This window comes from Eleginops maclovinus, chromosome 7, assembly GCF_036324505.1.
Source record: "Eleginops maclovinus isolate JMC-PN-2008 ecotype Puerto Natales chromosome 7, JC_Emac_rtc_rv5, whole genome shotgun sequence".
Classification (NCBI taxonomy): domain Eukaryota; kingdom Metazoa; phylum Chordata; class Actinopteri; order Perciformes; family Eleginopidae; genus Eleginops; species Eleginops maclovinus.
Window position 1 is genome coordinate 974,281 of NC_086355.1, and position 15,088 is coordinate 989,368.

General features: G+C 47.0%; 1 protein-coding gene across 1 annotated transcript in view; it reads left to right on the plus strand.

Moving 5' to 3' along the window:
- The window catches only part of LOC134866850 (5-hydroxytryptamine receptor 2A-like), a 32,111-nt gene that overhangs the window by 6,154 nt on the left and 10,869 nt on the right, over positions 1–15,088 (plus strand). Inside the window, exon 2 of the mRNA XM_063887022.1 lies at positions 10,426–10,626. Coding sequence (XP_063743092.1) covers positions 10,426–10,626 — 201 coding nt within the window. The remainder of the gene's footprint in view (positions 1–10,425; positions 10,627–15,088) is intronic.

Here is a 15,088-nt window from a genome sequence, read left to right on the forward strand (position 1 = left end):
CCTGCTGATGTTCAGGTGTATATCAGTATGTAGTGTCTCTACTTTAAAGAGTCCTCTCCTGCTGATGTTCAGGTGTATATCAGTATGTAGTGTCTCTACTTTAAAGAGTCCTCTCCTGCTGATGTTCAGGTGTATATCAGTATGTAGAGTCTCTACTTTAAAGAGTCCTCTCCTGCTGATGTTCAGGTGTATATCAGTATGTAGCGTCTCTACTTTAAAGAGTCCTCTCCTGCTGATGTTCAGGTGTATATCAGTATGTAGTGTCTCTACTTTAAAGAGTCCTCTCCTGCTGATGTTCAGGTGTATATCAGTATGTAGAGTCTCTACTTTAAAGAGTCCTCTCCTGCTGATGTTCAGGTGTATATCAGTATGTAGCGTCTCTACTTTAAAGAGTCCTCTCCTGCTGATGTTCAGGTGTATATCAGTATGTAGTGTCTCTACTTTAAAGAGTCCTCTCCTGCTGATGTTCAGGTGTATATCAGTATGTAGAGTCTCTACTTTAAAGAGTCCTCTCCTGCTGATGTTCAGGTGTATATCAGTATGTAGTGTCTCTACTTTAAAGAGTCCTCTCCTGCTGATGTTCAGCTGTATATCAGTATGTAGTGTCTCTACTTTAAAGAGTCCTCTCCTGCTGATGTTCAGGTGTATATCAGTATGTAGAGTCTCTACTTTAAAGAGTCCTCTCCTGCTGATGTTCAGGTGTATATCAGTATGTAGTGTCTCTACACGATAAATCGTGAGCTCTTTTCGGGTACCAAACCTTTTCTCTTGGCGTGCATAAATGAATCCAGCTTGTATTTTATGGTGACTGACTCTGAAGTCATTCTGGTCTGTTTGCTGGAAAACTGAGCTTTCTAATCCAATCAAAGGTGATTTGCTTTCAGACAGAAACCAGCTGTGAGACCAGAAAGGACATTTCAGTTAACCCCCCCCCCCTCTGTGTGTGTCCGACTATCAGTGCATGTTACTGTGTGTGAGTGTGTGTTTATTACAGTGTGGGTGTGTGTGTCAGTGTGTGTGTGTGTCAGTGTGTGTGTAGCTGCAGGACAGTTGGATTTGGTGGTGTTTGTTGTTCAGGGGGAAACAGAAACATTTAGGCGTGTTTAACGAGCCCGCAGAGAATCAGTTTTACACGTTAAGACATTGAAACACAAAGGGAGACACGTACCGTTTACACACCTTAATATGATGAATGATGCAATGCATGATGGGAGTTTTGATCCACACGCTGTATCGTATATCAAAGCAGAAAAACATCTATTAAGTTAGCACCTGACTGCAATTATCAGAGAAGCATCGTATGATTGTCGATCCCAGTGTGAATACTAACATACTAGTACATGTGTAGTGCACATCATGCAGAGTTGGCCTTCCTTCCCGTCTCATTTCTGCGGATTTATGGGCCGTAAAATGATTTCCTGAATCCCGCCTGGCTCTCTGTCTGATCACGTGTTGCCTCTACAGGTTCACACACTTCAGATATCAGAGCTCTTATGTTGCAGGTGAATCAGAGGGTCACGTGACGCCGTGTCACTCATGGCTGTCTGTCTCACAGCTGGGTTTCTGCAAAGGGAAGTGAGATGTGTTACCACGAGGGAAAGGGAGGCTGTGATGATGCAGAGGGAAATGCATTCTCAGTCACTTTGAGATGCAATTTCACCCATTCTGTGTGATGAATGAGTCTTATTTTATATGATTTGATAGTGCAAAGACACCTTTATCTGTAAATGTGATGGACATTAACGTATTGCTGAAAGAGGAAACACCCTATAGCTGCTTCCTATTCCCTTCCATGAAGCCCTTTCCATACGGGATCACAAGACAAGGCAGGTTCACTTAAAGAGCCGGTTTCAACACGAGGCATGCATTCTAAAGACCTGAAAAGCATTATTCAGAGAAACACGTTATTAAACTACATTTAAAAACCGTTTTTCAAAAGAAGAATGCAAATGAAAGAAGCTCAAATAGAATAAGGAGGGAATAAACCACAACCTTTAAATATCATCTTCTGAATTCTTCCAAATCTTTGTGGAATCTTATTGTTTGGTTTGGTGCAGAATTCAAACAACTTCTGGTAAAATGTTATTGCAGAGAAAGCAGCGCACTGAAATAAGTAATCACAGATGTTTGGTGTCTCTCAGGACATTAAGTGCGTCTAGGCGTGGACATTTATCCTGACTTTAATTTAACGCTTATCGCACCACACCTTGTGTGTGGGATGCATCTCTGTCATTCTCTGTCGAGGTTTTTGGATAAAAACTGAGACGAGCTCTAATGGAAACAAGTCCCTGAACACAGAAGAAACACAGAACTAAAACTACCACATTTTCCCAGAGGAGGCGAGCGGGGCTTCAGGAAACAGTCAGGGAGAAGTATTGATCTCCTTTGCTGTCGTTAAACACTGAAAATACTGACTACCAGTTAGGGGCATTCAGGTGCTTTCTGCAAGAGGCTTTCTAACAGGGGAACCTTCTTCTTCATGAAGGTTTCTGAGGATTGATGGTTTAGGCTTTACACATGGTTTGTTATCAGTAAGACACATGTTAAAGTATATATATATATTATTTTGAAAAATCCCACACACCTCCCTGCTGACCCAGTTACTCACTGGTGACTAATTGTGGATTAATGTGCCGCTTAAAATAGTCCCCAACAAATCCCGTATCCACCCTCTGAGTTTGATAAAATGCACAGCTATGTTAGGACATGTTTTAAACAGGAAAGTATGAATAATAGATTTACCTCATCAGTGGGTGTTGGGTTTTGTCTTGACAAAATTGAGAAACACCAGAATAATCCTTCGACAAAAGACCCAAATCTATCCGTGTAATCACCCTGCTGCTCACACACTTTGTCCTAAATCAGGGGGAATATTTTTGGGTTCTTACACTTTTTCTAATAACAGTTTTCTCTCCTCCTCGTCCTCCTCCTCACACATTTCAGTTTCTAATCATCTAATGTGACAGAGACTCAAAGAGAAGAAGAAGAGGAGGCACTTTGGGGATTTTGCTGCCTCTTCTTCTTCTGTTTTGTTGGCCTGTCAGGAAACCAACACGAACACAACAACACCCTTAAATGAGACGTTGGCCGTAATCAGCTGATTGTGTTTCAGCTCTGCAGGGCGCTGAGGCTCTGAGAGCAAACGGCTAGAAAATATACACAGATTTTCAGCAGCTTCTTCCAGTTTGGGACATATTTTTGACATCTGACTAACAAACAGGCTTCATTTGTGCAAAAAGACTTGAAATCTGTAGGGGAGAGACTTGGGACAAATATTTGAGTTAAAGTCTTTATTTTTTAGATCACAGGAAAAATCACACGTTGGAGAATCGCTCACGTGTGATTTCAACTTTGATATCTCTGCATATTTAGTGGTTTTCAACTAATAAGAGTTTATATAAACCACAGACTTCATTATGCTCGCTGCAGTTTCTGGGATAAAGACATTTCCTTATAACTGCTACACATTTTTATAAAGTCCAACTTATCTAATACATTTCCGATTATTCCTTCAAAAATGATCCACTATTTTCAAAGTTTCCACTTAAATGTCTCGTTATTCGACCTCCTTCATGTGGCTCTAATCATCTTCTCTTTTTCTACCTCTTTGATTGCTGTTTGTTGTGTGTGAATGCACCGTCAGGATTGCTACTCAATTTCGTTGTACTTGTGTGCAAGGACAATAAAGGAATCTAATCTAAACATTTGATCGTCCATCTGTTGAGACTCTGTAAGTCATCAGCTGACATGTTTCAGCACTGTTCAAACAGACTGGAAACAGGTTTCCTGTATTCAACCTTAGTATTTGTACATTGTCAGCATCTTCTGCATGAACAATCAGCTACTCGAAATCAGTCTGTCTGTGAAAGTCAACAGGCTCATGTCGACTATCAGTTGATAATCTGTTGAGTCAAAATGTCCACTAAAGATTACATCGAGGATTAGTTGACGATCAACAGATAAGCAGCTAAAGTTGAGTTGACGATCAGCATACTTTTAGTAGGCATTCTCCACCAAGCGTTTGTAGGCGTGTGTGAGGACTATCCAGTTAAAGTGAAACCTGTTGAGAACAGTAGAAAGTCTATGACCTATCAACAGAACACATTCATCCACTGATCAAATGCAGCAGACATGGAAATAAAGAGAAACGTTTTGCACAGCGGAACACGAACACTGTATAACTGAAGTCAAAACCAGGCTATAAAGCCCAGTAGAACCAACCGGCAGCATACCAGAGACAGAACGCTCTTCTATCTTAAGAATATAATACAAATATAGTAACAGCACTTCTGAACAGTTCTGAGACGCTCACAATAAAGTTTGTCACACATTTTCTCCCAGCTGGTAGTTAATACCAGGCAACCAAAAACGAATCCCTGCACTGCAGACTTTCACAGTTGAATGACTATAAATAAAAGAAAAACAAGACCAACAGAAGAACATTGCATCACTGATCTACCCTGAGGCCAAGGTCAACCTTTAAAAACAGGACGACCCCCCCCACAACAACAACAACGTTCAGCCCACATTCAGGATTTCTTGACAGAAAAGGGGATGAGCAGTTTGTTGCTTTTCTGCCAGTTCACCAACATTTTCTTTGCGGAAGGCCATCCTGGACCGGCTGGCCTGCACGCCCGAAGGATATCGCCGCCAGTTCAGGGGGCTTCGGTATGAGGACGCCGGCCGCCCCTTCTCCTACGCGCAGCAGCTCCTCGATGCGGCGAGGCGCTGGCTCCGCCCGGGAGTAAACTCCGCTGAGGACGTCGTCGGGCAGGTGGCACTGGAGCAATTCATCGCCGGCCTGCCATCCTCCACGGCCAACTGGGTCCAGTGCCACCGCCCCGCCAGCCTTGAGGCAGCCGTCGTCCTCGCGGAGGACCATCTCGCCCTTCCCCGGCGGAGCCTGAAGGAGGAAGCGCGAGCACCGGCAGTCCCAGTGGGCCGGCCCACCCCGGCTCCGAGGAGGAGGTTCCAGGCGGCGGCAGCTGCGCCCTCTCCTCCCGCCTATGCTCCTCCACCACGGCCCTCTCCCCTCTGCTTCTCTCTCCACAGAGCCCAGCCTACGTGTCTGGTCATCCGGCACCCTGGGGGGCTCCTCAGACGCCTGGGCAGGAGTGCTGGCGGTGTGGGCAGCCCGGCCACTTCCGACGGGAGTGCCCGCGCATGGAGGTCGGACAGTGAGTCCGGGTTGCGGGGCCGCCGGACTCCTCCCACGGTCCGGAAGGGACGTACCGTATACCGGTATGTATACAGGGGGGTACACACCAGGCTCTGTTGGACACGGGCTGTAACCAGACCATGATTCACCAGAGCCTGGTTCGATCCGGGGCGTTGTTAGAGGCATCGTGGGTGAAGGTGAGGTGTGTGCATGGGGATGTCCACGAATATCCAGAGCTGACCCTTGTAATTTCTTTTAGGGGAAAAAAGCATAGAGTAAAGGCTGGAGTTAGTACTCTTACGCACCCTCTGATTTTGGGAACGGATTGGCCGGGGTTCCTCAAGTTAGTGGGGACGTCTATGGGGGTGCGTTCACGTGCGGTAGGGAAATGTGAGTTGTGTGCTGTGTTCAGTGCGGAAACGGAGGCGGCGGACACCGGCGAGGGCGGGACGGAGGTGCCTCGGCCCGAGGCTGAGCTGCACCGGATGGAGGACTTCCCCCTCGAGCAGTCTCGGGACGAGACCCTCCGCCACGCCTTCGACCAGGTGGTGAGTATCGATGGCACCCTGTTGCACCCGAACACAGCACTCACTCACCCACACTTTACAGTGATTAGGGACAGATTGTACCGGGTGAGCCGTGACACACAGACAGGAGAGGAAAACACCCAGTTGTTGGTGCCTCATTATAACCCCATGTCCGGTCATCTCGGATATGATAAAACACTGCACCGGATAATGGCCCGCTTTTATTGGCCGGGCATTAGGGTGGATGTGAAGCGGTGGTGCGCATCCTGCCCTGAATGTCAGCTGGTTAACCCGCCGGCCTCCCCAAAAGCGCCTTTTCCCCCCCTCCCATTAATTGAGGTGCCGTTCGAAACAATTGGCATGGACCTCATCGGGCCATTAGACCGGAGTGCACGGGGATATCGCTTTGTATTGGTCCTCCTGGATTATGCAACACGATATCCCGAGGCAGTGCCGCTGCGTAACATCTCCGTGAAGAGCGTTGCGCAAGCCCTGTTTCATGTTATCTCCCGAGTCGGGATCCCGAAAGAGATTCTGACTGACCAAGGCACGTCGTTTATGTCACGCACACTACGCGAACTTTACAAACTGCTGGGCGTCCATTCCATTCGGACTAGTGTGTACCATCCACAGACCGATGGCCTGGTGGAGCGGTTTAACAAAACGCTAAAGAACATGGTTCGTAAGTTCGTTCACGAGGATAGCCGGAATTGGGATAAATGGTTAGACCCTCTGTTGTTTGCAGTGCGGGAGGTGCCCCAGGCCTCCACGGGATTTTCTCCTTTGAACTGTTGTTCGGCCGGAAGCCACGGGGTGTGTTGGACCTGGTTAAGGAAAACTGGGAGGAGGGTCCAAGCACAAGTAAAAACGAAATTCAATACGTCCTGGACCTGAGAGCAAAACTCCAATCACTGGGGCAGACATCACGGGAGAATTTGCTCTCCTGTACAACAGAGGGTCGCGACTGAGACAATTCTCACCGGGAGATAAAGTGCTTTTGTTGCTCCCATCCTCCAGCTCCAAATTACTCGCCAAGTGGCAAGGGCCCTTCGTGGTCACACGGCGGGTGGGGGACGTTGATTATGAGGTGCTGCGACCAGACAGGGGGGGGGGGCAACACAAATTTACCACCTCAACCTCCTAAAAGCGTGGAGAGAGGTGGCCTCTGCTTCCCTGGCCACTACGGTGATCGAGAGAGATGAGTTGGGACCGGAGGTAATAAAAACGGTCAAATCAGCCCCGGTCTGTTCTCCTGACCATCTCTCACCGGGCCAGAAAGCAGACGTTGCCTCGTTGCAAAGGCGGTTTGCCGATGTGTTCTCCCCCCTGCCAGGCCGTACTACTCTCATACACCACCACATAGAAACGCCCCCGGGGGTGACGGCTCGTTCACAGCCCTATCGGCTGCCCGAACACAAGAGGAAAATTGTTCAGGCGGAGCTTCAGGCCATGCTCGAGATGGGAGTAATAGAAGAGTCCAACAGTGATTGGTGTTGCCCTGTCGTGTTGGTGCGTAAGTCCGACGGGTCAATACGGTTCTGTGTGGACTATCGCAGGGTTAATGAGGTGTCAAAATTCAATGCTTTTCCGATGCCCCGGATCGACGAACTCCTGGATCGGCTGGGCACGGCTCGCTTTTACACGACACTGGATTTAACCAAGGGCTACTGGCAGATTCCCCTGTCTCCGGAGTCCAAGGAAAAAACGGCCTTCTCCACTCCGTACGGTTGGTACCAATTTGTCACACTTCCATTCGGGTTGTTTGGGGCCCCAGCCACCTTTCAGCGGCTCATGGACCGGGTGCTGTGTCCCCACGCTGCATATGCTGCTGCCTACTTGGATGATGTCATCATCCACAGTGAGACTGGGAGCAGCATGCAGCAGGTGGGGGCCGTGCTCGAGTCCCTGAGGAGGGCGGGGCTCACAGCCAACCCGAAGAAGTGTGCTGTTGGGCGGAGGGAGGTACGGTATCTGGGGTACCACTTGGGCGGCGGGCAGGTGCGGCCACAGATAGAAAAGACCGCGGCTATTGCCGCCTGCCCGCCGCCCAAGACGAAATAAGAGGTCAGGAGGTTTATGACCTGACCCGAAAGGGTGCCTCAGATCCGGTCCAGTGGAAGGATCTGTGCCAGCAGGCGTTTGAGAGGGTTAAGCAAGCCCTCTGTGGGGAGCCACTCCTGTATGCTCCTAACTTTTTGCTCCCTTTTGTTTTGCAGACCGACGCCTCGAACAGCGGGCTGGGGGCCGTTTTGTCCCAGGAGGTGGAGGGGGCCGACCGCCCCGTACTGTACATTAGCCGGAAGCTAGCTCAGCGGGAGGTGAACTACAGTATGGTGGAAAAAGAGTGCCTCGCCATACGGTGGGCGGTCGGCGGTCGGCGCCCTGCGTTACTACCTCCTGGGGCGCCCTTTCACCCTCTGGTCGGACCATGCCCCGCTCCAGTGGCTCCACCGCATGAAGGATGCCAATGCCCGGATCACTCGTTGGTATCTGGCATTACGGCCTTTCAACTTCAAGGTGATCCATAGGCCGGGTAACCAGATGGTCGTGGCTGACTTTCTCTCCCGCTCTGCGAAAGGCGGAGAGAGAGTTTTGTGTGTGTAGCCGAAAGGCTCAGAGGCCGAGACAATAAAAGTTTTCCTGCATCCAGCCGCAGTTTTCCCTCCTTCTTCCCGGGGTGTGGAGCGCAGTTCCACAACCTTAATGTCAATAAATGTTGTGGCCGCCCAATGGTTGTTGTGGTGTGTATTGTGTGCAGTCTTGCAGGGTGAGCCATAGTGTTTCCCACATATTTTCTCTTGAAAAGGGACAACAACTTGGATGAATGTGTGTGGCTTACTGTTTCAGAAAATGTGTTGTATTTTATAGTAGCTAGAGTTCCTGTGTGCGCAGTGTGCCAGTTTAGTTAGATCATTTGGTAAAAAACATATTGGTGGTAAAAACTGGTGAGAACATTCTTTATATCTGATTACTCATTACAGGTTCAGATCAAACAGCCCTAATAGAGGAGCATTAGATGTGTGGACTGAATTTATAAGTTGCATCACAATGTTTACAATTCTGCATCGATGCAGTGGCAGAACCTAACTGGGAGTTTGGTTTCATATCAGCTTAGTGAGGGTCTTACTGAGTTTTGCTGTCATTTTCTGACTCGGTAGTTTTCTCTCCTCTCCTCTGATCTGTTTCACCAAGGACGGAGCTTTACACACACCTGTTGTGTGCGGAGGTGAGAGACGGCCTTCAAACTATCTGTAGTCCACTAACTTGTTGCTCTCACTACCAACAACAGCTGCTCTGTTACGCCCAAATTCACATCAGCCAGCAGCGAAGGCGTGTTCATGTGTTTCTGTTAGCCTGTTGCAGAAAACATGTTGACAGTCAACGGACACTTTTTGTAAAGTCTATAGATCAACACTTGATACGTACCTTATATTCTACTGGCAGTTAGTGGAATGCATGTTACTTGTCTGTTGAAACAGTGTTGTTGACTTTCAACTGATGACTTATAGAGTCTCAACAGATGGACTATCAAAATAAAGTGTTGCCAGATTTTTTTCTAAAAGATATTAGATCAAAATAATAAAACCTTTTTTGAGGCAAACAGTTAAACCGTTCATATACGGTCCTCATAGATTTTTCAATATAAGGATGCGTCGATAAAATATGTTACATTTATAAAGGACGATATAATACGCACCCTTATTGTGAAAATCTAAAGGGTCTGTATATCATATTGAAGGGCCCTTATTGTGAAAATCTAAAGGGTCCGTATATCATATTGAAGGGCCCTTATTGTGAAAATCTAAAGGGTCCGTATATCATATTGAAGGGCCCTTATTGTGAAAATCTAAAGGGTCTGTATATCATATTGAAGGGCCCTTATTGTGAAAATCTATAGGGTCTGTATATCATATTGAAGGGCCCTTATTGTGAAAATCTATAGGGTCTGTATATCATATTGAAGGGCCCTTATTGTGAAAATCTATAGGGTCTGTATATCATATTGAAGGGCCCTTATTGTGAAAATCTAAAGGGTCTGTATATCATGTTGAAGGGCCCTTATTGTGAAAATCTATAGGGTCTGTATATCATGTTGAAGGGCCCTTATTGTGAAAATCTATAGGGTCTGTATATCATATTGAAGGGCCCTTATTGTGAAAATCTATAGGGTCCGTATATCATGTTGAAGGGCCCTTATTGTGAAATAAATGAAGTCTAATCTTAAATTACTTTGAAAAATAAGAGCAGGGCATTTTCGCTTACATTGTTTCAGTCCAGATTCATAACGAATGCTTTGATGATTGTGTGTGTGTGTGTGTGTGTGTGTGTGTGTGTGTGTGTGTGTGTGTGTGTGTGTGTGACTCATTTATCAGTGTGTGTAATTATCTTTTCAGAGGAGCTCCACTAAAGGGTTTTATCACATTAAAATGAGCCGCAGACAGAACACATGTTTCTGTGTCATCAGCGCCCGCTCGTATATCCACAGAGGCTTTAAATGTCCCTCTGTTTTATCATCAGTGGTGGAAGGTCACTGGGGCTGGACAGGAACTCAAAACAATAACTAATCATCCCTCATGTAATCAGCTGTGATAAAATCATATTTGGAGATATTACACACAAACATCATTTAAATGTAGGAATGTGCTAAACACTAAATTACACTAATCAAATTGTCTCCAAAAAGCTATTTTTTAATACAAGAAGCTAAATCTAATGTAATGTCCCCGTCCCCCCCAAAAGATTACGGCTGGCCGCTGCCCTCCAACCTCTGTCCCGTCTGGATCTACCTGGACGTCCTGTTCTCCACTGCGTCCATCATGCACCTGTGCGCCATCTCTCTGGACCGGTACATCGGCATCAGGAACCCCATCCACCACAGCCGCTTCAACTCCCACACCAAGGCCCGCATCAAGATCATGGCTGTGTGGACCATCTCCGTGGGTAAGAAAACACACACACACACACACACACACACACACACACACACACACACACACACTGATGACATCAGAGCATTCCATTAATCTGCAGATGGATGTAATGTAAGCAAAATGACCTTTTGTTATTTTTCAAAATAAAACAAGACTCAATACATTTCAAAATAAGGGTAGATCAATGTGATATACGGACCTCTTAGATTTTCAAAGTAAGACAACTCACACACACACACACACACACACAGGAATGTTTCTGAATCCGTATGATTTTTAGGAAAGTGGAGGATCAGGTTTATATAACTGGGTTCTGTTATCCGGCTGCTCGGGTCAATGGAGCTCCATGAAGGAAGTATAGAGCATGGCTGCAGGGAAGCTCATTTTAGCAGCAGACCGCCATTTTTAATAATAAGAGAGAGGAACATTTTACAATATTAACATGTATTTCAGTTTAGACCCAAAAGCAAAGCGTCAGTTATTGTTTAAAATCCTATGATTTGTTGTTCTCTTTGCTTTGTCACATTAAGCTTATTAAGATGAGAAATGATGATTGTTGTTCCGGTGGTTTGGATTGTATCTGATGACAGAAAGCAGGAACACCGCAGCTCCATGTCCGTGATTTACAGCAGGCGTTACTCCACTGATTCTACAAAATAACAAACAAGGAGCTGGAGACCAGGGGACACTAAGGGAGACGCACACAGCCGAAGACCAGGGGACACTAAAGAGAGACGCACACAGCTGGAGACCAGGGGACACTAAAGAGAGACGCACACAGCTGGAGACCAGGGGACACTAAAGACAGACGCACACAGCTGGAGACCAGGGGACACTAAAGAGAGACGCACACAGCTGGAGACCAGGGGGCACTAAAGAGAGACGCACAAAGCTGGAGAACAGGGGACACTAAGGGAGACGCACACAGCTGGAGACCAGGGGACACTAAAGAGAGACGCACACAGCTGGAGACCAAGGGGACACTAAAGAGAGACGCACACAGCTGGAGACCAGGGGACACTAAAGAGAGACGCACACAGCTGGAGACCAGGGGACACTAAAGAGAGACGCACACAGCTGGAGACCAGGGGACACTAAAGACAGACGCACACAGCTGGAGACCAGGGGACACTAATGAGAGACGCACACAGCTGGAGACCAGGGGACACTAAAGAGAAGCACACAGCTGGAGACCAGGGGACACTAAAGAGACGCACACAGCTGGAGACCAGGGGACACTAATGAGAGACGCACACAGCTGGAGACCAGGGGACACTAAAGAGAGACGCACACAGCTGGAGACCAGGGGACACTAAAGACAGACGCACACAGCTGGAGACCAGGGGACACTAAAGACAGACGCACACAGCTGGAGACCAGGGGACACTAATGAGAGACGCACACAGCTGGAGACCAGGGGACACTAAAGAGAGACGCACACAGCTGGAGACCAGGGGACACTAATGAGAGACGCACACAGCTGGAGACCAGGGGACACTAAAGAGAGACGCACACAGCTGGAGACCAGGGGACACTAAAGAGAGACGCACACAGCTGGGAGCGGAGTGCTGGGTGACGTTCAGGATTATACAGCTGGACTGACTAACTAGGGGTCAAAACCTTTTGAATGGCTAAACAAATCAATATTAACCTTTAATGAAAAAACCTCAGCTAGAACAAAAGCATCAACATGAAAGACATCGTACCGCTGAATAGTGTTTCAATAGTGAAAGTTGTTCATTGTCCTTTCTCCTCTAAAAGTCAGCTGTGTTTTTTGTAAATGTCTTCCATTCAGATCCTCTTAAAAACCCAGAAGTGGCTCCATCATTGAGCAAGGTAATGCAGCAAAGCCTGCAAGGTCCTACAGTCCCCAACAATATAAGGCTTCAGTTTTAGATGTTCTTCAGTCATCTAATGTTCAACATCAGTAGATAAAGAGCCGAAAGGATGAGTCATGAAACCAGAAACTGAGTCAGCATGTTAGCAAGCATCCAGCTGTTTCTTTTCATCAAACCAGTGCTAAACTCTTTGTGTTTCCTCCAAGCTTTGTTGACCTAAAACAAAGGCTTTAATGTCAGCCTCACGTAATTCCTCTCGACCCTTGTTTGCTTCCTCTTGCTACATTGTCGTCCCGTTAATGACCGGGTCTGCCGGAGCTGCACAGCGCTGATTTAGCTTTCCTTCCTTTGACAGATCCAAAGCAGGATAGCTACAAGTCGGTTGCTATTTACATTTTCCTCTCCACTAAATGCACTGATGTCATTTATCTGATATATGGATATAGGTTTCACTGTGTTGTTCAGCTCAGCTGTGCTTGGAAAGATCCACTGGGTGCAGCAAAATAAAAATATTACTAAAACCAAACAAATGAATAAACAGAGGCCAGGGAAATAATGCATGTATCCGAACCTGTGATTGTCAAACCAAGAAACGACTTTTAAACCTTACCACATGACTTCACGATGTTGGGCTATAAAGGAACTACAGCACGGTCACATGACTTCACCTCACCACCGCTAAGCTAAAGGAGGCTAATGTTGGGCTATAAAGGAACTACAGCACGGTCACATGACTTCACGTCACCACCGCTAAGCTAAAGGAGGCTAATGTTGGGCTATAAAGGAACTACAGCACGGTCACATGACTTCACGTCTCCACCGCTAAGCTAAAGGCGGCTAATGTTGGGCTATAAAGGAACTACAGCACGGTCACATGACTTCACGTCTCCACCGCTAAGCTAAAGGAGGCTAATGTTGGGCTATAAAGGAACTACAGCACGGTCACATGACTTCACGTCACCACTGCTAAGCTAAAGGAGGCTAATGTTGGGCTATAAAGGAACTACAGCACGGTCACATGACTTCACATCACCACCGCTAAGCTAAAGGAGGCTAATGTTGGGCTATAAAGGAACTACAGCACGGTCACATGACTTCACCTCACCACCGCTAAGCTAAAGGAGGCTAATGTTGGGCTATAAAGGAACTACAGCACGGTCACATGACTTCACGTCACCACCGCTAAGCTAAAGGAGGCTAATGTTGGGCTATAAAGGAACTACAGCACGGTCACATGACTTCAAGTCTCCACCGCTAAGCTAAAGGAGGCTAATGTTGGGCTATAAAGGAACTACAGCACGGTCACATGACTTCACGTCACCACTGCTAAGCTAAAGGAGGCTAATGTTGGGCTATAAAGGAACTACAGCACGGTCACATGACTTCACCTCACCACCGCTAAGCTAAAGGAGGCTAATGTTGGGCTATAAAGGAAGTACAGCACGGTCACATGACTTCACGTCTCTACCGCTAAGCTAAAGGAGGCTAATGTTGGGCTATAAAGGAACTACAGCACGGTCACATGACTTCACGTCACCACCGCTAAGCTAAAGGAGGCTAATGTTGGGCTATAAAGGAACTACAGCACGGTCACATGACTTCAAGTCTCCACCGCTAAGCTAAAGGAGGCTAATGTTGGGCTATAAAGGAACTACAGCACGGTCACATGACTTCACGTCACCACTGCTAAGCTAAAGGAGGCTAACGTTAGGCTATAAAGGAACTACAGCACGGTCACATGACTTCACGTCCCCACCGCTAAGCTAAAGGAGGCTAATGTTGGGCTATAAAGGAACTACAGCACGGTCACATGACTTCAAGTCTCCACCGCTAAGCTAAAGGAGGCTAATGTTGGGCTATAAAGGAACTACAGCACGGTCACATGACTTCACGTCTCCACCGCTAAGCTAAAGGCGGCTAATGTTGGGCTATAAAGGAACTACAGCACGGTCACATGACTTCACGTCTCCACCGCTAAGCTAAAGGAGGCTAATGTTGGGCTATAAAGGAACTACAGCACGGTCGGTGGCTAATGTTGGGTGTGATGATGTTTAGTCATATCATTTAGACTCAGTTTTTAAATCCACCAGTGGGGTATTCACTCACATGAAGTATGTTGAGACCTCCAGAAGCTTTTCTCCACCAACATTTAAATCCTTTCTTTATATTTTGCCAGTGGCTGGCAGCAGGTGTTCTGTATGTCAGCTCGCCAGCTCTGCTCTTGAAGAGTTTAAAACGTGTCAAGTTTTCCATTAACTTTGCAGCTAAACCTGTATTTTTCCATTTGCCTGTCTGTCAAAGTGTGGGTGGAAAGTGTCCCTGTCAGTAGCCCCCCCTGGGGTGAGTCAGACTGCATCTCCCCCTCTCTGTCAGTCATAAGCAGCGCCAGGGTAGGGCTTGGTTGGGCTATATAGAATTGTGTTAGCCCTACCGTTAGCCCTACCATAAAACCAACCAATATCCAGAGTCAGGCCCACTTGAGGGAAATAGAACAACCGGAAGGGAGACCAAGTAGAAATAGATTTCAAATAAATCATTTATTAATTGAAATATAAGTCAGTAGATGTTTGTCTGCTGCGAACACGACTCGTCTCGCTTGGGGTGAAGTCGGGTTACATGCCCCCAGTCCGACAT